This window comes from Dryobates pubescens, chromosome 15, assembly GCF_014839835.1.
Source record: "Dryobates pubescens isolate bDryPub1 chromosome 15, bDryPub1.pri, whole genome shotgun sequence".
NCBI lineage: Eukaryota > Metazoa > Chordata > Aves > Piciformes > Picidae > Dryobates > Dryobates pubescens.
The window spans coordinates 6,237,520-6,262,059 of record NC_071626.1 but is presented as its reverse complement, the minus strand read 5'-3'; the positions used below and the strand labels follow the sequence as shown (position 1 = coordinate 6,262,059).

The 24,540-nt window shown below is 44.0% G+C and overlaps 1 protein-coding gene across 1 annotated transcript in view; it reads left to right on the top strand.

The window, feature by feature from the left end:
• The first annotated feature begins 2,214 nt into the window (after nucleotides 1–2,214).
• PLBD1 (phospholipase B domain containing 1) overlaps nucleotides 2,215–24,540 on the top strand; it is a 38,487-nt gene continuing 16,161 nt past the window's right edge. The window contains exons 1-4 of the mRNA XM_054167851.1: nucleotides 2,215–2,315; nucleotides 10,719–10,938; nucleotides 17,031–17,114; nucleotides 18,995–19,133. Of these exons, the coding sequence (XP_054023826.1) occupies nucleotides 2,243–2,315; nucleotides 10,719–10,938; nucleotides 17,031–17,114; nucleotides 18,995–19,133 (516 nt within the window). The 5' untranslated portion in view covers nucleotides 2,215–2,242. The remainder of the gene's footprint in view (nucleotides 2,316–10,718; nucleotides 10,939–17,030; nucleotides 17,115–18,994; nucleotides 19,134–24,540) is intronic.

The window sequence follows — 24,540 nt, the reverse complement described above, 5'->3', positions numbered from 1 at the left end:
TAGAACTATTTGAAGATAAATTGTCCCCTTAGCAATGAGTTGGTGGACCAATCTTCTAGTAGGTTTGTTTTCTACACGGTTCTATCCCTGCACATATCTGACACCCATACACCACAATAAAACCAATTTTGATTGCCCTTTGAAATTTTTGCTCCTGGTTTCTGGTTTAAATCTTAGATTCAGTGTCTTATCATTGCATCTTGTTATCAAATGCTAGATCAAATAACTCTCTGCCATCAAAAACATGACTGGATGTCCAGTCATAGAATCATAGACATGTCTGTACGGTTTTTGAACACCTCCAGGGATGGCAACTTCAACACCTCCCTGAGAAGCCTATTCTAATGCCTGACCATTCTTTCAGTAAAGAAATTTTTCCTAATATCCAACCCAAACCTTCCCTGACAGTACTTGAGACCATTTCCTCTTGTCCTACCACTTGTTATTAGAGAGAAGAGGCTTACTGCAACCTTCTTTGAGGTAGCTATAGAAAGCAGTAAGTTTTCATCTCAGCCTCCTCTTCTCCACACTAAACAATCCCAGCTGTTCCTCATATGACTTGCTCTCTGGACCCTTCATGAGCTTCACTGCCCTCCTCTGGACATGCTCTAGTAAGCCAATGTCCTTCTTGTAGTGAGAGGCTCCAAAGTGAACACAGTAGGTGAGGTGTGGCCTTGCCAGTGCCAAGTACAGGGGCACAATCCCTTCCCTACTCCTGCTGATCACACTATTCCTGATACAGGCTGGGATGTCTTTTGCCTTCTCGGCCACCTGAGCACACTGCTGGCTCATGTTCATCTAGTTGCTCATCAGCACCCCCAGGTCTTTTTCTGATGGGCAGCTTTCCAGCTGCTTTGCCCCAAGCCTGCAGCGTTGCATGGGCTTGTTGTAAACAAAGTGCAAGTATTAAACCTCATACAACTGACCTCAGCCCATTGATCCAGCTTGTCACGATCCCTCTGCAGAGACTTCCTACCCTCAAGCAGATCAACAGTCTCACCCAGTTTGAGGTCATCTGCACACTGAAGATGCACTCAATCCTCTCATCCAGACCACTGATGGTATTAAATAAGACTGGCACCAAAACCGAGCTCTGGGAAACACCACTTATGACCAGAGTCACAAGAATTATTTTTGACTGAGGAGGCAGAGAAAAAGCAATGGCACTGTGTTTTATCCTTATCTTTTACTGAAAAGTAGCCCAGAACAAAACAGCAGTGGCTATGGAAGGATCCCTGCAGCCAGCAGTAGCATTACTGTGCTTTTACCCTGGGCTTGAGGCCAAGTCTTGCTATTTGGCCTGACCTGCTTGGTATGTGACCTTGTTATATGAAGCTATTACATGATCCAGTATCAAATTTGAACTAACTTGAACAATTATCTAAACACAAAGTCCTAATAATTGCTGGTTTAGGACAGTGACAGAATAGCCAGCACTGGGGGAGAAGAAAAGGCACATCTCGAAATTATCTGTCCCCAAGAAAAGGATCATCCCTCAGCTTTTCTGCCGGGACATACACAGCAGTTGTTCTCAACGGGGCTGGAAGCTGCTCCTCCTCTTGCATAAAAAGCATAAACAAGTAGGACACCACCTAACTCCTGGGCCTTTCCTGATAAACCTTCACCCTTTTCCAGCCAGCCCAGTGGCTCAGAAGGCACCAGCCCGGGGCTCCCTCCTCACTGCCTCACGCCCTACAGGGCTGCCCGGTGTGGTGGTGAAGCCTGACCTTGGTCTGGTGTGAACCCCACATCCTGGCCTCGCCTTTGGGGCTGCAAACAAGTGCCAGGGTCAGAAGAATTCTAAAGGCCCTGAGCTTACCGCCCAGCTTGCCTCAACACCTTCCTCAGAGCCTCCTGCTGTCACCACCAGCACGCTGGACTGTGGCCGGGCACGGCGGGCAGCATCGGCCGGGCCAGTGCGGCAGCCGTTGGGCAGCCGGCGCTGCTGGCCCCAGCGCTGCCTCGGGGCCTCTGCCGCGACACTTTGGGCGGGAAGCGCCCGTAAAAAGTTGCCGTCGCCGCTTGCTGCCCCCTGGGGCGCATTCCGGTCCCGGACGGGCAGAAGGAGCCCTTCCCGCGGGGCTGCCCTCGTCCCCGGCACGGCCACCCACAGCACGGGGAGCCACGGCCGGGGCGGGCACCGGAGGAGGCGGGAGCAGCGACGAGACCTGCCCTGAGCTAGGGAACTTCTTAAAGTCCCGCCGCCTCCCGGTGCCCAGAGGAGGCGCGGGGGAGCAGCAGCATGGCCCGGCTCGGTGGTGTGTGCTGCTGCTGGGGTCTCGTCCTCCTGTGGGCGGCGGTGGGGGGCCGAGCAGGTGAGGCGAGAGAGGGGGCGGGAGGCAAGCCCTAAGAGGGCAGCGGGTGGAGGTGGGGGACCTTTCCCCGGAGATCCTTCGCCGGGGCGGGCAGGGAGGAAGGGAGAGAGCGAGGCTGCCTTCAGCATCCGAGGGAGAAACCTGGCAACCAGGAGGGGCTGTCCCGCCGGCGGAGCCCGGGTCGGGGCTCAGCCGTGGATCCTGAGGAGGCAGCGCGGCTCGCCAGAGCTTCGCCTTGGGCAGTTGCTCCTCGCTGTTTCTCCTTCCCGGCTGGATCCGAGAGGCAGAGCCTCCCCCGTGCCGCTTTGGGAAACGGGTGTGAGGCGGCGAGGGGCCTCGTCCCTCAGCAGTGCCAGGGTCGTCGTCGCGGTGATTAAGCCACTCCACCCCGCGGAGAGACCCTGCCGGCCGGGGAGGAACCGGCTGCCTCATGGGCTTGCTTCGGGGGCGCCTCTTGTTCCGCCGGCTGGGGCAGGCTCGGCCGTGGTGCCTCGTGGGTGTCAAGTGCTGGCACTTCATGCCAGCATACTTTCGGTCTGCCTTTCTCGTTCCCCGAATGGTCGAAGGGAAGCAAACGAAAAAATGAAACGCTGGGAAGTTGCCTTGAGCCCCTGGTGGTGCTGTGTTGTAGTGTCATCTGCGTGCACGGGTACCATTTAGGATGGACACTTAGCTTTGGTGCTGTGGCCTACAGCATGCTGTGACTTGCATCTTTAACAGGGGTTTAGTGCTAGGTTGTGGGTATAGGTCAGCGTTCAGAACTTGTACCTATGCATGATCCTTGCTTTCTGAGTAGATTAACTTTTATGTTGCCGTTTGAGTAAGAACTTTAAATACCTGGTTAGCTTCTAAAACTCACCACTTCATTTGTGCTCACGGTTGTTTTTTATCATGTCTTTGCCTAATAGAATTCTTTTTTCTTCAGTCAAAGCTGTAAAGCTTCAATTAGTGTAATTCTATAATTGAAACTTTTGTAATGCTTTGGAGCTTCCATTTGGTGACTGCTATGGCTTTTCTTGCTGCAGCTTCAGAGTTAGATGCAAACAGAATTTGGCAAGCGCAGTAATGTATCTTTTGGTGAATTTAAGTTTCCCGTAGAACCTTAGCATCTTGCTAAAAATTTGAGTTTCTTCTTGAGAACTGTGGATGCACAGTGTGGTGTCCAACAATGTGCTAGTGAGCGTTTGAACATGGCATTATTATTTTTATGTTCATATCGAAAGTATGAAATGGACTTACCAGCAGTTGGAAGGGTGGGGAAAGGAGTCACTAAAGGAGGGAATTTAAGTGATGCTGAGGAAGTGTGAAGTATGTGAAAGTGAAACTGCCTCTGTAAAGATCAGTAAAAGTTAGTGAAAGATGGCAGCAATTTGGAGCAGAATGGCCATTAGAGAATTCTGGATACCATTTATACGGAGGGCATGGCTAGGGTTGTTGGGAAGCAAATCTCAGCAGATTTCACTAAATTTTGAAGATCCTTAGGGCTGGATTCTGTGCTTACCTGCTAGGAAATTGCCAGTTAATTTATTAATTTCCATAAAACAAGGAGAAACTCAGGTAACAGTTACTTTGATGTGTCCAAAATGTTAGCAAGCATATCATTTTGCAGACCGCCCTACCTCATCTTGCAGACTTACTTTTCAAACTTACCTGTGTTGGCAAAAACTTAAGGAAGGTCCATCAGCAGGACTGAAGGAAGGGTCAATTGTGAACAGTGCAGAAGGAGTGAAAAAAGAAGTTTAGGGTATAAACCAGTTTTGGCTAATACCTGGCTACCCTAGGTGATCCTGCTTTTGGCAGGGGGTTGGACTCAATGATCTCTGGAGGTCCCTTCTGACCTCTAACATTCTGTGATTCTGGCTGATTCCATGCATCATAATTGACGTACTGGCAGAAAACAGAAAGTAACAAATGGAAATGCCTTTAGGCTATTTAATGGAGTAAACTTGGCCCTCTGGTACTGTGAATGATCTAGATTTTAATGTTTCATTGCTCTTTAGCACTTTGAATGTCTTGGAGAGTCTTCATCGTACTGTTTAGAAGCTTTTTCTGGAGAATGTCCTCTGTTAAAAATATCTTAGATTTAGGGACTTGGATTAGTATAGCTACTTGTGACATTATTTTTGTTTCCTTGGGATGACCTGTACTGAGGACCTGTAACTGTTCATTGAGTTGTCTGTATCAGCTAAGCTTTGCCAGTAAGTATCCTAGTGAACACGAAAACCAAGCAAGGCTCAGATCCTTAATTTATAGTTCCTGTTTGAAAATTGCTTCTTTCATGCAAGCACAAATCAGGGAATTAGGCTTCAAATAATGACAGGCCTGTTAGAGGCAAATTGAAAAATTACTTAGACTTGAAATGTATGAAGAAGTAAGGTGAATTAAGGCCAGCAGAACAGAAAAGGCAAATAGCTTAGATTCAAGCAGAGTAAGAAAGCATTTTCTCCTTTAATTGAAAATTACTGGGTTTTGTATTAAGTTCTTGTGTGGTTTATGATAATCTCTAAAGAAGTTCTGAGGTTCTTAACATCTGTTTTGTAATGGATTCCAATCATAACTGTCCTTTGAAATGCCAGTTGTACTTTTTTAGGCAGTTAGAAGGATGGATCTAAAAATGTTTAATGGGAAAAATAGGGCAAACTCTTATCAAATTACAAAATGGAGCAGAAATACCAAATGCTCATTATGGTTGGCCTGAAATATTTAAATGCCTCTCTGTGCTAATACAATCTTTGCTACTGAATGTTAACTGTATGAGAAGGGTACACTGGACAAGAGAGATGGACAGCTTTAGGCCGGGTGTTTTGTAGTTGAGTTGTGCAAAACTAGTTTTGAATGAAACAGTGATAGCTTCCTTATTTAGTGGAAAGTGTGTAGGTGGAGTCTGCAAAGTGCATTTGAAAACCTCTACAATACAAACAAAAGGGCATCAGCTTTGAAAAGCCATGAATAAACACCCAGGTTAAAAATCAGTATTGAAGAAAGCCAGTGGCTTTCCTGTTAGGAGGTGCTTTGAGTTGTTGATTTGGCTTGATACGTGCAACATAACCAGTGCTTTGTTGATTGTGAGTTAGTTTGTTTCTCAGACTAAGGAAACCCAGGAAAATGAATTCTCCCTCTGAAACCTTGTAGCTCTTGAATCCTCAAGGAAAAGGGGCTTCTGTTAATTTCTCCAATTAGAAAGTCAGTAGCCTATCTAGATATATATATGTTTTAAAAATGCCTCCTGGTTGGGAAAGCATAAGTAAAAGCAGCTGTGGCATATTGTCAAACAAATTTTACTGGTATTCTCAAGGCATTCCAGGTTGTTATTTTTGTAAGTGACATTTATTTAGTAAATACTAATGGAGGCTAGCAAATACCATGTTTGTTAGATGGTTCTTGGGCCATCTTGCTGTACTGCTCTTCATAGTTCTTCCTCAGACTTCTCTGCCTGTTCTGTCTTTCCTTGCTGCTACTCTTTCATGTCCCCTCCAGCATCTGACTTCTATTTTATCTTGTTTAATCCTATTACTTAGCATTTCTTTTAGTTGTTTTTTTTACACTGTCATGAACATGTATTTCCACTCTCCTGCTGCCACCAAAGACAGACTCCATTTTTGGCATAACCTTGGCAGCGCCTGTATTGAGTCAAAACCACAGAGGACAGATTTGGCATTTCAGCCTGAAAACCATCTCCTAGCCATTGGCTGAAATACCTTCATTTCCCCATTATTTAGGATAAAATCTTGGCAAAATGCAGATGCTTCTCACTTATTGAAGAAATTCCATCACTCCCAACAACTATAGTCCCTATTTCTGGATATTTTATTGGCAGAAGCATTGATGTACCTTTAAAAACAGGCAATTTGAGGAAAAGTTCCTCTCAGTCCCTGCTGACTACAGAAAGGAGAAGGAACATTTAACTCCAGGCTTGCTTTGTCATTGCACTTCTCCAGCTCTGTCTTCCATCACACAGCATTGTGTGTAGCACAGAGTGGTTGTGGTGGAACTGATGCAGGGCAGATCTCCTGGCTGGTTGGTTGCATGGAGGGAAACGTGATTCCACTGACCTTCCCTGTCCCCAGGGGTTTTAAGTTGTTTGTTGCAGTAAATAGTGTGTGCTTTGGCTTGTTATTTAGGTTATTGGAATAGCCACAGATTATCATGGTCTCTTCTGTTATTCAGAGTCTAATAGGCTGAAGTACTTGTCAGCATTCTCAGCTAAGCACTGAGTGTCCAACTTGGATGATGAAAGATGATCAGTAGATTCGTTGAGGTGTTGCATTTGATTCATATCTAAGAAGTTACTGATACAACTAGTGGGATAAGAGATGCTAAGTCCTCTGCCTCACCCTCCAAAAATAAATACAGAAAAGTCAGCATTGTTCCTGTTGCTGCAGGACACATAAGAGATTGTTGCAGTTGCTTCTTAGATACCTATAATCCATGTTGTACTTTGGTTCTGGATGGTTTTCTTGGCAAAGGTGGTGCTGCTGGTTGAGATGAACACAAAAATTCAGACAGACTAGGTGATACCAAATGCTTCCATTACATGGTGGTGTGTGCTTTAAGTGTACACGTTTACAAGCTTGTAGTTTTAACTCCATCTGTAGCAAGATAAAGGCTTACATTCTAAATTACAACAATTACTGCATAATTACACATGTGTTCCTTCAAATGAACACAGCAATTTCATACCTAGGAATTTTGACACTTCACCAGGGCAATTAGATTTGCAGGAGCCAACATAAAAAGGAATAAGGTGAAATGGGGTGATGAGGGGATGAGTTGGGGGGGGGGGGGGATTTAAAAAAATCATTAATGGGAAATGGTTTTCAGCATCATTGTTAAGCTAACATCTATGACTCCTACCTTGATGCTGTTCCCCTACAGGCCTCTCTAAGTATGTTGGAAATGATCCTGTAATGCTTCCCCATCTCTCTCATCCTCCTCTAGTCCTGGTGATCTTCAGTTTAAATTTGTCATGTAGTGAAGTTGGGGCAGGGCCAACCTCAAGGGTAATTTTAAAGTTTGTTCTGCCTTTTGAGAACAGCTCTGTGTGTTCATGCTCTGGCAGAGCATAAAACAAAGCAACAGCCTCCTGTGTTAGAATACCTGTGTCAGATCAGTCTGTCTGGCACCAGCATCAGCCTTCTTTAAATAAAAAAATGCAAGCAATGGCTATTTTGCTTTAGGCAGAAGAGAGTTTCTTTGACATAGGTATTCGGTCTGTGGGCACTAATAACAATACCCAGCTGCCCTGGTTCCTCTTGACTACTCACCACCTCTCCACAGCCTGCTGAAGAGGTGGGAAGAAGATCACCTTTTACCCTACATTGTTCTTGTGCTTTTTACCCATTCCTCAGCTATCTTTGTGTACTGGGCACATGGCCCACCTCTCTGTCCTGCAGTGGGCTGCTTGGTTGGAGTCAGCTTTCCCCTTTATTGCTGAACAGGTTAGTTGTGTTCTGCACCAACCCCTTGCATCACTTCTTCACAGGACCTCCCTATCCAGGACCTCTCTGCTTCTGTGAACTTCAGCTGTGTAAGGTGGCCTTTGTCTCTCTTCAGTGATGACCCTTACCAGCCTGCTCTTCTGTAAATTTTCAGTCTGAGTGATTCCCCATGTTTACCCCTAAGATAAAGCAGCAATTGACCCATGTATTACTGGAAGATAGTTAAGGACAAAAAAGTATGATTATAGCTGCTTGAAGAGTTACCCAAAGTCTGTCATGTCTCAGTCCTTTAAATAGCCTCAGTACCTGGCAGAAGAAAAACATGTTTTTAAATGCTGTGTTCCAAGTCCATGAAGTGACTTCATCTCTAAACAGAGATTCATGTAGAAACTTCTATTCATGGAATGGGGGATGGGGGGAAACAACCCTTCAGTTCCTTTCCTATTAAAATTCTGATTTTGCTAACACTTCCTAGTCTCTAGTACCTCATGAAGACTGATACAGTGGTTAGTGGTACAAAGTCTAGCTGGAGGCCAATACCTAATGGTGTGTGCCAGGGACTGATAACTGTTCAGCATTTTCCTTAATGATCTGGGTGATGGTGCAGAGTGCACCCTCAGCAAGTTTGTTGTTGGAGACAAACCAGAGAGGAGCACATCAGAGGGTTTTGCTGCCATTCAGAGGGACCTGAACAGGCTGGGGAAATGAGCTAATGGGAGCCTCATGCAGTTTGACAAAGGGAAATGCCAAGTGCTACACCTGGGGAGGAATAACCCCATGTGCTAATATATGCTGAATGTTTTGAAAGCAGCTTTGCAGAAAAGGGCTTGAGGGTCCTGGCGGATGCCACGCTGAACATGACCCTACCAATGCGCCCTTATGGCAAAAAAGAGTAACTGTCTTCTGAGTTGCTTCAGGTGCAGTGTTGCTAGCAGGTTCCTCAGCATTGGTAAAGACATGGCTGGAGAGCTGGTTCCACTTCTGGGCTTCCCAAATCTGGAGAAAGCATGGCAAAGGGCTATGAAGGTGACTGGACCATCTCCTGTGTGAGGAATGGCTGAGACAGCTGGGACTGCTCCAACTGGAGAAGAGAAAGGTGCAAGGGAGATCTCATCAATGTGTAAAAATACTTGAAGGTAGGGTGTAAAGATGGAGCCAGGTTCTTGTCAGTGGTGCCCAGTGCCAGTGGGCACAAAATGAAACACAGGACACTCTCCTTGAACATCAGGAAACACCTCTTTATTATAAGGGTGAGCAAGCACTGGTCCAGGCTGTTCAGAGAGGTGGTAAAAGTCTCTATCCATGGAAATACTTAAAAGCTGTTTGGACAGAATCCTGGGTGATTCACTGTAAGTGACCCTGGTTGAGCAGAAGGCTTGGACAAGGTGACTTCCAGAGCTCCCCTCCAACTTCACCCTTTCTCAAAAGGAAACTGTTTTAGCTGTTCTTTCTGGGACACTAGCAGACAACAATCAGTGACACAACTTACTCAACAGTCTGCTAGCATGGATGAAAACTGGCTTGAAGCAGTGGAGTAACTGCTGTGTCAAGGTGATTAGTTGGAGAGGGAGTTGGGTTCCTAGAATATGTGTTTGCTGTTTTATTCAAATAGGTCATGGCTCTTCATAAAAAATAGCTTTTTTATGCTGTGTTTTAAAGCACTGGATAAAGTGGATGCAGTTAATTTGAAATCAGACTAGCTGCTTAATCACAAACATTTTGCTTACAGAGCTTTAGGTATTGTGCTGGCCTTGTATTGCTTCATTTTTATAGTTCCATTATCATAGCATGCATGCAAAGTATTTTGTGTGAGAGCATGCAGAATCACATCTAGCTCTCTGTTTTGCAGCTGTTACTGGGCATGGTGCATAAAATGAATTGTTGTGAGCAGTAGTAACCAAATTGCAATTTCTTGCTGTAAACTGGCAGGACCAGAGGAGTTCTGGGGAAGAGCCAGGGGACTGGCAGGACTGATTGCCTCTCACTGCAGAAGAGTCAGGGGAATAGAGCTACTGCTGGTTTCTTAGCATTTGTACATCTTTGTGAACTTGTCCCTTAAAACTTCTAATTCCAGGAACCCTGACTGTGATTTTTGAGCTCTTCTCACTTGCAATGTGGTAGCAGTGATTTGATCAGTTGTGAATAGAAATCTCATATAATCAGATCCCATCTTAAGGAAGGATGAATTAGAGTTGTAGGGTTTGGTTTTCTTTGGAAAGTAGTTTACCTTGCTCTTTGTTCTTCATCTCAGCAGGATTCAAACCCAACTAATGAAGAATGTTCCCTAAACAGCAGTTCAAGCAGAACTCTGAGCAGTCAAGTGCCCTTCCTTCTCATTGCTTTTACTGTTGGGATCATCTCTTTTCGGGCTAGGTGATAGGGATTGTGTGTCTTATAAAGGATTGCATACCTGTGGTGCTTTTGTCTTCAAGCCTGTGAGCCCCTGAATTTTGATGTTCTTGTTTGGTAGTGCCACCTCCAGGATTAGCTGCCCAGAAAGACAGTTTAAGAAACTTTTACAGCCTTTTTGAATCTTCAGGTGGAAAAGCAGTTGAGAGTAATTCATAAGGCCTCTGCAGCTGTTAAGGCATGCTGTCATCTAAAGTTGCATTCAATGAGTTTTATATAAATTTTCTTCTGAGCCAGGGAAGGAAATACTTCTAAATGAAGATTCAGCAGTGATGGAGCTCTGTAGCACAGGAGTGGTAAATAATTTCCAGAAGAGCAACATGAGAATATTTTACCTGTAAGCTTTTGTCTTGCTAAAAGTCCAGGTAGTTCCATGTCACTTTTCAGTGCTGTAACATCAGTTCTGCTGCAGAAAGCAACACTACACCTGATGGAAAGCTATCACATGGACTATTTTTTTTAATTGGCAAAATATTGTCTTGACATTTTGGTATTAAATAGGAAATACCTACTCATCTTTCTTTGCTTCCCTTGTCCCCTTTCTTCCCCACCATAGAAATGCGCTATGCAACCGTGTACTGGAACAAAGCTGAAAAAACACTTCAGGTCAAGAATATCCTGGACAGGAGTGGAGATGCCTATGGTTTCTACAATGACACTGTACAGACGACAGGTTGGGGAGTTCTGGAGATCAGAGCAGGCTATGGGCATCAGACCTTAAGCAATGAAGACATCATGTATGCAGCTGGCTTCTTGGAAGGCTATCTCACCGCTCCGTAAGTACCTCAGGAAACAACTCAAGTTCTGACACTTCATTGGGTTTCTGTGTGCTTGCAAGTCTTTTGTTTGTTTTTGTGCTTTCCCTTAGCTGCCATCCATTTAAACCAACCATACATTTTGCAGTTGTGTGCCATTCTTTTAATAAGTAGCAGAGAGGAAGTGTGGCATCTTCCATGGGGTTAAGATGTGCTCCCTCCTCATCCTGCAGGCTCTCTTAACGTGTTGGTGAGATAGATGAGTACTCTACCTTTATTACTGATAAAGTAATGTAATCACAGAATACTGCAAGTGTAAGGAAGTGCATAACCCCTTGTGTTGTAAGTAATTACCAAAAGGTTGCAGAAAGAATAGTTCTCCCCAGCCTGTAGTTAGGTGGCTGATCTACAACAGTTAATACAATCAAAAGCAACTTGGCAGGGTTGCTGGCAAGCGCTTCCTTAAGGATCTTTTTAACCAAACACTGTCAAGAAGCTGCTGGGGAGCAGATGCTGAAACTTCACAGCATGTGGGAGTTCAGTTTTTCTTGGACAAATTGAAATCACTGTGCTGCTATACTGATAGGCCTGCGGGCAGACTGGTGTGTGTCTAGAAGAGTCCGTGCGTTCCTGAAAGCCCTTTGAAGAGAAGATAAGGGCCTGAATCTCTCCCACAATGCAGACACTGACAGAATTTTGTACTTGTTATGAATACAGAGCTGTGTTTTTATTAAAAAAAAACCACCCCAAGCTAACAACAACCCCCTAAACCCCAAACAATCAACAAAAACCCCCCAAACACCCCATAATCTTGTTCTTTAGTGAAGATACTTAGCAGGTTACTCTGCTCAAGTCTTTTGCCTTCTTTAGAGTCACAGAGTCACAGAATTGTTTAGGTTGGAAGAGACCTTTAAGATCATCAAGTCCAACCACTAACCCAGCACTGCTAGGTCACTGCTAAATCACAACCCCCAGCACCACATCTAAACAGCTTTTCAGTCCCTCCAGGGATAGTGGCTCCACCACTTCCCTGGGCATAGGTTAGGTGCTTACTGTACTTTCGTAACTGTAGGGCTCCCTGCTGCAGCACTGAGTGGCCCTTCATAGAGAAATGCATATAGCTGAAGTAGTAATGAACAGAGGTCATGTGGAACTTGAGGGTTCATATCAGTGTGGAAAAGTAGGGTTTGAGGCTTTGGCTTTTAAGTGAAGTGGGAAACTCAACTCTTTAAAAGGAGATTTAAGTGTGAGAATGGATTAAGGTGGAAAACTAGAAGTAGCCAACACCTTTGTTTTCTGAGGAAACATTTTGAGGAACTATACAGAGAAATTCTCAGACAGTGCACAATCTAAAAATTCTTTTACCATCACTGACATGGCTATCAAATACCCTCCGCACCAGCTGAACTTGTCTTTGCCCCATTGTACATCTGTAGCTGTAATGGAAGCATATTTCTCCCTGAGGGTTGTGAAAAGAAGCTTTTTTTTTCCCTTCAGGTCTTGTAAAGCTGTTTTGGATAAAGAAGGCTTCTCTCTGAAGCTGAGAATACATATTGAAAATGCTCCAGCTAAGGAGCAGAGATGAAGTAGTGATGCACTCCCTGATGCTTGAGCAGATGAAGAATCTATTACTTCAGGTCTTAGCTTTGTGACCTTGTTGGGTTTTTATTCAGCAAATTGCAGCTAATGAATCCTCTTACACTGTGTTTGCAATTTCCTGAGCCACGGGAGCAGTGAAAAATCACTAAGTTTGCAGATGTTAAGATTGCTCTCAGACCTCCATTTCTCCTTGTTTATCTTGCCTACAGATTCACAGAATCCTAATTAACATGCAGGCAGATACTTGTTCTTTGGGACAGTTACACAAGTTTATTTTTGAAGTAAAACCAGAAAACAGAATCACAGAGTGCTAGGGATTGGAAGAGACTTCTGGAGATCATCTAGTCCAACCCCCTGTTAAAGCAGGTTCACCTAGAGCAGGTGATACAGGGTCATGTCCAGGTGAGTTTTGAATATCTCCAGAGAAGGAGAGTACACAAGCTCTCTGGGCAGTCTGTTCCAGTGCTTTGTTACTGTCAAAGAAGTTTTTGGTCACATTCAGATAAAACTTCATGGGTTCCAGTTTGTGCTCATTGTTCTGTGCCTGTGGTACTGGGCACTACTAAAAAGAGGCTGGCCCCATCTTGACACCCACCCTTTAGCTGTTACTAAGCATTGAGAATATCCCCTCTCAGTCTTGTCTTCTCCAGGCTGAGAAGTTGGAGGTTTCTCAGCCTTTCATCCAGTCCCTAAAAGTGCATACTTTGGCCTTAATAGGAGCTTAAGCAGAATGCAAGATGACCAGATTTGAAACAAGCAAACAAATAAACAAAACCCAACAAACCCCAAACAAACAGAGTCCCAACCAACCAGCCAAAAACCCCCATGCTGAGACTGTCTCATCTCAGTTTGCTGGGGAAGAATTAGACTGAGCTCTTACCTATGCAGGTCTGTGGTAGAAAAAGCAGTAACTAAGTTAGTCAGCCCTGTTTACCAGCAAGAGTAGAAACACAGGCATTTTCCAGAGCATGAATCATCTTTTCCAGTGTTGGCACCTGATTCAGATAGTAGCTGTCTATGTTGAAATCACGGAGTTATGGATAGAGTAAATCTATTGTCTGTGGTGTCTGAAGATCAGATAGTTGTTTTTATCACCAGTCTATTGCCTTCCTGTAAGGTCCAGTCCTAACATCCAGACAAAAATGTATGCTTTGGTTTTCTTTGGTATAAATTCTGTTTGCCTATTACAAACAGAAGTGTTAATGGGGTCTCACTTTACTTGGGGAATGGCAAACCTCATCCAGATCTGTGACACTAAGCACATACTTTTAGTCAGTTCCAACTGGGGCATTCCATGTGCCTAAGAGCAGTGTTTAATTTTGAAGCAACATTAATTGTACTCTTCTTTGACATAACCTCAGCTGACCCGAGTCCTGTCATCTTCCTCCACAGTGTGAAGAAGCAGGACTGTGTTTTGCTGTTTTTACACTTTGAATTCTTGCTTTGTAGTTGCCTTGTGTTTGGCCTTAGATACAGATGCAAAGTCTTAGCCTTACTCTAATGATCCAGTTTACTTCAGAGGATAATATCCCTATGTGCAAGCCATGCACATAAAAGCCTTGTTAAAGACAAGAAAAACCAAACAGGGCAATGAGGGGAAAAGAAAATTTAGTTCCAGGAGCTGTATATGCTAACAGGGGCCATAAAAGAAGAAAGGCCATTAAAGAAGCTGTTTTCAGTCCCCTGATTCTGAGCTAACCTAGTCTTTACCTCAGCCATCACAGCCTAAAGATACTGATAGTGTAAAATCTGCCTTGTGTTACATAACCTTTGAGTGCAAAATGAAGAGCAGAGTTGATAGCTGAGCCTGGAAACCTGATTGTCCATCCTGGCCTAGGCAGTGATTCGAGTAGTGTCCTGGCTGGTTTTATCCTGCTTGTCTTGTTCTCACCCCTGAAAGGCCATTTAACAAATAAACTGTCTTGTGCTATTTGCTCCTCTGCTCCAGTGCCATGAGAGCTCTGGCATGTAGTATGGAGTATGTTATGCTGTAATTTCCTTCCTAAAATGACTTGGGATTTTTCTTTGATAAATTCTATGGGACTGCAGGGTTAGAGAATATTGATCTCCCTAGAATATTGAACTCTTCTAGTTCTTGAAGAGGACAAAGTTAATTCTGATTATGCAGGCTTGTGTTACCTGGGAGAAAGGAAGCTCTAGAACTAAAATTGACACTGTAGCTGCAGTGTAATGAAAGATGTAACTGTGCCAAACTGCTGAAGGCTCACCTGCCTTGCCCCAGCACCTGCCTTCCCAAACCCAATTTGTGTGCATCCTGGCACTGCTCAGGCCCTTTCATGCATCAGTTCATCCACTAACACTGCAGAGAGCTGCCTTCTTGCACCAGCTCTGTTGGTTAGTGTTTTGTCTGACTGTATGCAGACAATGAGATTTGGTAGTTGGAATGGTACCAGAGCTGAGATAAGAAGCAGCATGGTCAGGCAGTCAAATTCTCAAACAGCTGGGAATGGGGCACGGGAAGAAGGTCAGTGGATAATTCTTTAATTGTCAGCAGACCATTTGGTCATCTCTGGCTGCCTTTCCCTGAGGGAAAAAGGGAAGAGCTTCTGTCTTCATCCCTCCCATAAGAAGTTGCCCTTGTGAGTTATAATGCAGGGAATTCTGTGCTGCTGGCTAGTGTCTGTTTCTTAGTTCTCTTTTCTTTCTATCAGCACTTGGTGGGAGCTAATTTTACTGATGACTGGGTAGTTCCATCAACTCCAGACCTCAGCAGAATAATTTTTTGCTGATTTCTACATAAAGCTAGTTATTCTGCTCTTTCCCCCCCCCCCCTTTTTTTTTCCCCCTAGTCAGTAGCTGGGAAAAAATGTTGGTTAAGTTTGATGCACGTTAAGAAATGTTGAAGATCTGTTTTGGCTCGAACCAGAGAATCACATTCAGCTAACATGGAAGGGTCATTTTTGGCAACTGATTTAATCTTGAAATGTGAAGGACTTCACTTCAGTGAAACAAAGCCCCTACCAACCAAATAAGCCCTAACAACTTTTGTTCCTGTAAGTGAAAGGGGATGAAACAGTTAACTGAATTCTACAGCTACAAAAAATGCACAGTACTTTTGCTCTCCATACATCTGAGTGCATTTAGGGCTGGCCTGAGTGGGAATTTCTGTGGGAACACATAGGATCAACTTAAACACCTCTATTTTAAAGTGTGTTTAGCTTAATGAGAAGGGAAGAAACACGGTTAACAGCAAGTCAAACCTGATAGATCCCAGGCTGAAGTTACCTCTCACAACTGAATCAGCCAGTTATATTCTTTTCACCTCTGTGTTTTGGGGTTTTGTGTTGGTTCCAAATAGAAGAGCTCTCTAGTAAACTTTCTGTTGTGCTTTAAATTAATGTGCTAACGCTTTCAAAAGGCTTTTGACCTACAAATACCCTCTGAACGTGAAGTTGTGCTCTGAAGTAGTTCAATTTCATTCTTGCTCATCTTCCTGTTGTGCAGCAGTGTATTTCAAATCAGGACAGGGACCTTTGTATGCCAGCACATAAACTTTCACTGGGGCCCAGTAATCACAGAGTGGTGGGGGTTGGCAGGGACCTCTAGAGATCAGAGGTGTTAGCAAGGTCACTTATTTTATGTTCAATTTCAACAATCCATTTGTGTTACCTTTGCTGTTTGGACATTCACTGAAGTATCACAGTATCACACTATCACTAAGGTTGGAAGAGACCTCAAAGATCATCAAGTCCAACCTGTCACCCAAGACCTCATGACTAGACCATGGCACCAAGTGCCACGTCCAATCCCCTCTTGAACACCTCCAGGGGTAGTGACTCCACCACCTCCCTGGGCAGCCCATTCCAATGGCTAATGACTCTCTCGGTGAAGAACTTTCTCCTCACCTCAAGCCTAAACTTCCCCTGGTGCAGCTTGAGACTGTGTCCTCTTGTTCTGGTGCTGGGTGCCTGGGAGAAGAGACCAGCCCCTTCCTGGCTACAACCACCCTTCAGGTAGTTGTAGAGAGCAATGAGGTCACCCCTGAGCCTCCTCCTCTCCAGGCTAAACAATCCCAGCTCCCTCAGCCTCTCCTCATAGGGCTTGTGCTCAAGGCCTCTCCCCAGCCTTTTTGCCCTTCTCTGGACACGTTCAAGTGTCTCAATGTCCTTCTTAAACTGAGGGGCCCAGAACTGGACACAGGACTCAAGGTGTGGCCTAACCAATGCAGAGTACAGGGGCACAATGACTTCCCTGCTCCTGCTGGCCACACTATTCCTAATGCAGGCCGGGATGCCATTGGCCTTCTTGGCCACCTGGGCACACTGCTGGCTCATGTTTAGGCAGCTGTCAATCAGCGCCCCCAGGTCCCTCTCTGTTTGGGAGCTCTAATTTCTGTGATGAGAAAGTAATTTCTGTGTAAGTAATTTCTGTGATGAGGAAAAGCTTACTTGGTGGACTGTGTTGCTTGTCTGTCAATGCATTGATCAGTGGGCTGGTAAGCAAAAGGAAGGGAAGATGCAAAAGAATAACTTCTGCTCCTCTTGTTCTTCCAGGCACATGTATGACCACGCTGCAAACATGTATCCACAGTTAATAAAGAATCCCATGGTTCGAAGTGGAGTTCAGAATTTTATGGCGTATGTATTTAGTTATTAGAAAAGAAATTATTCAAGGCTTGGGGCTGGAGGATGACAGAGGTTTTGAGGGTGTTTGATTCTCTTCCTTATGAAAGAAAACATGTTTCCTTTCCTCTGAAGAAGGGCATATGCCTTTCCCCAATTCTGAGTCTGTCAAAGAAGTATTTAGAGTCATTGTTACAAAGGGGTTTGGATAATGACAACGGGTTCTGAAGGTCATTCTGGTCAAAGTGACTTTCTAGAGAGCTGCTATTTTGAATGTCTTGCTGAACACTGTGGTCTCTTGGCACCTTAATCTTTTTAGCATTGTGTATGCTTTCCTCTCTCTGTTAGGTTAGCATTTTGTCTGTTCTGCCAGTGACGTAAATTCTGGTCTAATCACAACAGTCCTGATTCCCTTTCCTCTTGAGCTGTATAAATCAAAAGTAATTCTGCCTAAATACTGCAGCTGTGCTAGTGGGGAACAACAAGTGGGAGAAGAATCAGGCCCAGGTACTGGGAGCTCAATTGCAATCACCAGTTACTTAGATCTCCCAAGACTTAATGTTTTGTTCCATTACAAATACTTCTGTGAAACTTTGATCATTTCTGGGGACAATTTTTTTTCCATCTTTCCTTCATCATGTGCTTTCCTCAAGGAGTTGTACAGCTGACTGATTCTGTTATTGGTGCATATATATATAAAGTGGATTTGTTTTAGCTTATCCAAAAAGAAGAGAATGCAAACCTTAGTGCTCCCTTGCTGTCATTTTCCTGGCATTGCTGTCCTCATGAGAAAAATGGGAAAGCTACCACATCAATGTGAATGCTCTGTTTCTTTTCCAGAGTGACCCAGCATAGCTGTGTTGTTAGATGGAGGGGGACAATACCAGGTGGCCTTGTATCATTTTTCTGTTGCCCATATCTTGGATTCCTGCATCACTGCTTTACTTCATAGCAGTTTTGCAATATGGGCTGATGCATTGTCCAGGAAGTCTTCAGCCCTGAGTGTTTTAACCAGGTCCCTATTTCCTTTGATATACTTCTTGCTTCCTGTTACTTCCAGAAAACTTAATGTGGCTGGTTTTATCACCCATATACTACTGGAAGAGTTTGCCTCCTTGTCAGGTTATTTTCTCTCCTTTTTGCTGCTGTACACAGTGCTGGATGGAGAGATACAGGAGAATGGAAAGAGGCTGAAATCTGGACCAGACATACTCTAACACCTCTGGTTCTTCTGGGGGCCTTTGTGCATAGCAAAACAGGGAACCCTGAGAGATCCATAGAATGTTGTCTGCTTTTGCCCTAGGGTCTGTTCAGCTTGTGTTGCCTTGAGCTTTAAAGCTGGGTTATCTGACTAGTAACCTCTTGACTGGATTTGGCTCATGGGATGTTTGTTTGGCCTCCCACCATTTTCTTGGAGGTGCAGAGCAGTGTTTCTTGGCACAGTGGCAGTGTTTGAACACCACCAGCAGAAAGCTTTCATTGCACTTGTACCTAGGGGAGAGAAATAGGCTCTTCAAAGGTCAGTCTGTTTTATCCTTAAACAGGCAATTTAAATGGAATGGTTCATCTGACTGGCCAAACATTTGTTGCCCTTTACTGACTCTGAGGGGATGCTAGATCTGATGTACCAGAGTCCCACACAGAAGTGGAGTTCAGCTCTTCCTTTGATACTAAAATCTGGTAGAGGCACACTACTGTAGGGTAGGTTGCATGGATCTGAACATCTGTACCCAGAGGATATAACATTTATGTCTGCAGGGTTTGAGGCATACTTTGCCTCAAAATACTGGGAAGGTTGGATCATCTGGGTCCTAATACAATTGTGCCTTCCCTGCATTATCAAGTATACTCCAAAACAAACCCAAGAAAGTCCCAACCTGTTTGTTCCTCTGCAGGAAACAAGAACAATGGACAAGACAACAAATCAGAAATAATAAGGATGACCCATTTTGGAGGCATGCTGGCTATATTATTGAACAGTTGGATGGTCTGTACATGGGAGCCCTCGAGTGGGCTAAACTACACAAACAAACAGTAAGATTACTGCACCTCTTTTTCAGTAGCTGGGGAGGGGATGTCAGAGGACAAAGAAGGGAGAAGGAAATGTGACATTAAAAAGAAAAGAAGGGTGATTAGTGTCAAGAGCTCATTCTGCATGCCATTCTGCAGAAGTTTCAGGGCTGCTCAGGGTTATGTGATGTGGCTGAGCACTCATGTCACCACAGACGCTGTGCACTGAACTTTGAGCCTTGGGTGCTCCTCTGCTGATTAGACTGGGGGTGGTTTTAGTATCCACACTGAATGCTGGAAGGACAGAGACTCCTCAAAACTCATGCTGTTGTCACTTTGAAATTGTTATTGAGCAAATGACCCTCTAGGTATAAAGAGTAGCTGCAACAGCATGAATCAGCATGTTGGGAGTGTATTAAAGCTTTCATTCTTATTTCTAAGCATCAGATTTCAAATCTTTAAAGCCTCTCTGTTTTGGAGGATGTTTAACATTGCCTAATGTCTTCCCTTCAGTCTTCCAAGTCTCTCATTAGAAAATCTCTGGTCAGTGCTGTGGCAGCACTGGGGTTAGGTTTTGTTTTGTGGGGGTTTTTATTTTCTTTCTAAAAAAATCAATTAGAATTGTGTTCTGGATCATAAGCTTGTGTGTAATAGCAAAGCTTTCTTTAACTCCAGTGGAGCTGTGGTAATTACAGTGCTGTCTGTAAGTCTAATGTCTAATAGGTTTCTCGGTGTGAGAAGGAGGACTTGAGTAGTTGAACGTTTTTTGTCTTGGTTTAACCATATGAAGCATTTAGAGAAGCTGGGAGTCTTGAATTACAAACAATTGGGGTTTAAGTAAAATGCACATCTTGTGTAGAACTTATCCTGGGGCTTTCATGAGTGGGGAATCAGCTCAAACAAACAAATCCAGAATGTTCACAATAATGGAAAAATCCATCCTGATGGGCCTGAGTAATCCTTCCTGATGGGGAGACAGTAGGAAGCCTTGACTTTCTAGCAAAAGAGCTCTTTACTTCCCTCTAATAACACCTGTATTTGAAGAGCCCTGCAAGGCTCATCAATATTCTTGGCTGCTTCAGAATCCTTTAGACTGAGATGTGGGGAGGGGAAGCACTAGTTTGTGTCTGAACTATTTCTTCACAATAGGCACATCCTACCTGCAACATCTATTCCCTGGTACTTACTTACCTGTGTGTTTGATAATAAAAAGCACTGACTTCTGAAGTGACTGAGTCATTTTTATCCTGTTTTCAGAGTTCTCATCAGCATGCCTGTATAAAAATGGTGCATTTAGAGGAAGTTCAGATGTGGTTCTGTCTGAAGTACTTGTGTCCTCTACTCTTGAATTACATACAGTGGATGGATTTCTTTCTTTCCCCAAATATGATGGGATTTGTTTGGACTCCTTCCTGTGGCATTCACAGTTTTAGCTTTGGGCATTGTTACCTGTGTAGCTATTTCTCACTTGAGATGGTGCTTGCAGTTTCCTCTTTGCCAAAGCCAGTAAGTTAACATCAATCTCTTACCTTTGAGTACAGCTTGGGCAGTTGCTCTTGCACCTAGATGTTTGGTTTTCCTTGTCATCAGAATGATACCTGGCAGCTCTGCAAAAGTACTTTGTTGGATACCGTGCTACCTTCAAAGGCTTTTGGGAGATAAAGCTACAATAGTGCTGCTTCTGTACATACTTACTGCTCTTAGGATCCCTTTCAGCAAATAAAGAGCTTGAAGATTGCTGTGTTGGGCTTACACAGGCAATAAAAACAGGTGAAGATGCAGTGTCACTGTCTAGTATTTTAGCTCTGACACATCCACACTTACCTGAGAATCAACCCAGCTTCTGTAAACCCATGGCTCTTAAAAATCCAAACAAAACTGACAGAGAAAACAAGAGCCAACAGTATCTTCCTTATTTCATGTGACTAAACAACACCTGCCCTCCAAAGAGAGGCTGTTTTCAACTTTGCTTTTTCCAGTTCTGGGCCCCTCAGTTTAGGAAGGATGTTGACTTGCTGGAGCATGTCCAGAGAAGGGCAACGAAGTTGGTGAGGGGCTTGGAACACAAGCCCTATGAGGAGAGGCTGAGGGAGCTGGGGTTGCTTAGCCTGGAGAAGAGGAGGCTCAGGGGTGACCTTATTGCTCTCTACAACTACCTTAAGGGAGGTTGTAGACAGGCAGAGGTTGGTCTCTTCTCCCAGGCAACCAGCACCAGAACAAGAGGACACAGTCTCAGGCTGCACCAGGGGAGGTTTAAGCTGGAGATTAGGATGAAGTTCTACACAGAGAGAGTGATTGCCCATTGGAATGGGCTGCCCAGGGAGGTGGTGGAGTCACCATCATTGGAGGTGTTCAGGAGGAGACTTGATAGGGTGCTTGGTTGCATGGTTTAGTTGATTAGGTGGGTTGGATGATAGGCTGGATGCAATGGTCTTGAAGGTCTCTTCCAGCTTGGTCTATTCTATTCTATTCTATTCTATTCTATTCTATTCTATTCTATTCTGTAAGGCTGTTTAAATAGGTTCTTATATTTACTCTCAGACTATGAGTAGTTAGGATGTCTGTCATATGAGTTCTCCTAAGAGGTGAATTTTTTCTTATGTCTTTGTTGTGGGGTTTTCATTATTATTGTTATTGTTTCTAAGTAATGTTTTTCTCATTTCTAAGGAGTGTACTTTGGTTCAGTTTTGCTCTTGGTCTTTTGTTTTGCTCTTTCTTTGGGCAATAGCTGCAGTAACAAATATTTACTATTTCCATTGCTCATTTCTCACCTTTCAAAAAGAATTTAAGAAACTTGCAGCTGAAGCCCCCCCAGCCCCAAACAAATGTTGAATGTTTTTAACAGCAAATCTCATTCCTGTTGCACATTTTCCTCAGTGCTTTGGGAGCCTCTTTTCTTTAGCAGATCCTAGTTTTTTGTTCCTTTAAAAAACAAATCCTTTCTAGCTGTGCAGTGTTTTAGGATTGTTGTTGATATTATTGAGAACAAGTTTATCTTTAGTGGTGCAGTTGTTTGGGTTCATGGTGCTAATGAATGTCAGAGATACTGAGAATATGTTGTGTGTGGGCTGTGGTGGTTTTACTTTCTTTTAACACCACAGAGCCCTGCCAATAAACCCAAACAAAACCAAAACCCAAGGCAAAACCCAGCATGTGACAGGCTCTATGTATTTTGTTGCCTGATGTTCTGACTGCTGTTGGGAAAAACTGCCTACTTCTCAATCTGATTGTTCTCTATGTACAGAGGGCATTTTCCCCCCACTGCCCTAAGCTTAGAAGAAGAATAAATATTACAAAAGAAAGGCTGGGAAGCCTTTTTCCTTAACTCCCAAAAGATGAGCCACATCAGGACAAGAAGGAAAGGAGAAGATGGATTTTGGAGATCCTGCATTCCTTCCCTCTGCCTCCAGAGAATGCTCATACATGGATAGAGTGCTGTCCTGAACACTGGGAAATTGGTTGGTTGTCAAGGATGGGCCAAAAGATCTAAACTGGACAGGGAAGAGGTGCTGTGTTTACAGAGTCTGTGGTTTTCAACACTGAGCAAAGTTGAATCAAATCACTACAAGAAGGGTGCTGAGTTGCCTGAGCATATTCCATAGCAGGGTAATAAAGCTGATGAAGGGTCAAGAGAACAACTCTTACGAGGAGCAGATAGGAGGGAACTGGAATTGTTCAATCTGGAGGAGAGGAGGCTGAGGGGAGACCTCATTGCTCTCTACAACTACCTGAAAGGAAGTTGTAGTGAAGTTGGGGTTGGGCTCCCTAGTGTCAGGGGGTAGAACAAGAGGAAGTGGCCTCAGCTTGCACTTGTGGAGGTTTAGATTGGGTATTAGGAAAAATGTCTTTATGGCAAGTGTGGTCAGGCATTGGAACAGGCTGCCCAGGGAGGTGGTGGAATCACAATCCCTGGAGGCAGTCAAAAAACATGTAAACATGGCACTTGGGAACGTGGTTTAATGACCATGGTGGTGTTAGGTTGGATTTGATGATCTTGGAGCTTTTTCCCAGCTGAAACAATGCTAATGATTCTATGGAAGTTGTTTCCTTTCCAGGAGGATGGAAACAAGCTGTTTCAGTAGCTGATCTGCTTTGAGTTTTACACAGTCCATGTCTCAAGGTTTCTTATCAGTAGTACACATAGCTTTTCAAACTTGCCAGTGGCTGGAGTTAGACATTTGGTGTCTTTGAGGAAGACAAGTGGAAAAGTCTTTCCATTGCCCTGTACAATGCATGGTAGTTTAAAGCTGTGCCAAATCCACATACTGCCTAAAGGAGGGCTGGGTTATGTGCACACAGGTCCCTCTGAAATGTTCTGTTTTCCTGTTCTCCTCTAAACTTGAGGTTTACTTCACTTGAATGCTGTAGAACCATTGTGTCTGCCACAGATAACTGAGCCTTAGTACAGAAGGAAAATTGGGAATCTGAACTGTTTGATACTGGTACATGTTTTTTATTCCTGTGTGTATGAAGCAAACTTGGTTTTAATTGCATGGAGTCTGGTTTCCTGCAGGGCTGTTCTGAGTTGGGGCTTCCCTTAAGACCTTCATGAAGGCAATGTGTATCGAATGTGATAGTTACAGGCATCATAAAGAACAATGGCAAAACCTGAATACGTTTTCATGTTAAAGTGTGACATTATTCCATCTGGTTTAGCAACATTTTCTAGCCAGTAAACAAACCCAACCCTTTTGCCAAGACAATTTCTGAAGGAGGGGCACTCAAAGAACATCAAGCCTTTTCATCTGCCTAATGCTCTCCCAACGCTGTGATTAATCTGGGGCTTGTCTACGCAGGGAAATTGCTCCTGAATAAGAAGGTGTCAGTGTTTTAAATACAGTGATTCTAGGACAGTTCTCCATTTGTACTTCCTTATTTTGTATTGAGAATGCTCACCCATGGGGAAGTTACTGGAAAACAATTGTTAGAGATTAACTTCTCTATTTTAATGGCCCATGCAGACAAGCATTTGAGGTTGGCTCTTTCCTGTCTGCCACCCTTTCCAAGTTTATTTCTCCTTAAAGCTGATATAAGTCAAGCTTCATTTGAGTTTGTTTGGCATTTCTTTGGTTGGTTGTGGTGTTGTGGGTTTGTTTGTTTGTTAGTTTGTTTTGCCTTTTTTCCCCCCTGCTATTCAGGATGGTACCCTGGAGGAGCCCCACATTCTAGCAAAAGAACTTTCTTCCTCTTGTCATAGCTGTACCTCTGCTTGTCAATTTAACTCGCTCTTCAGGATGCAACCTAGACATACAAAGGGTTTTCCTGTGATTGCAAACTGTAATATGCCCTGCACTGCTTATTTTGTTCAGTTCTTGTTAGTGGACCTTGATTAACTCCTTGGAGAGAAGATTCTCCATATGTCCTGGAAATGGGCTGTAGTTATTTCCAGACTGGGGCTCTCTGCCTTGTGGCAGCTGCCTTATCTTTCAGG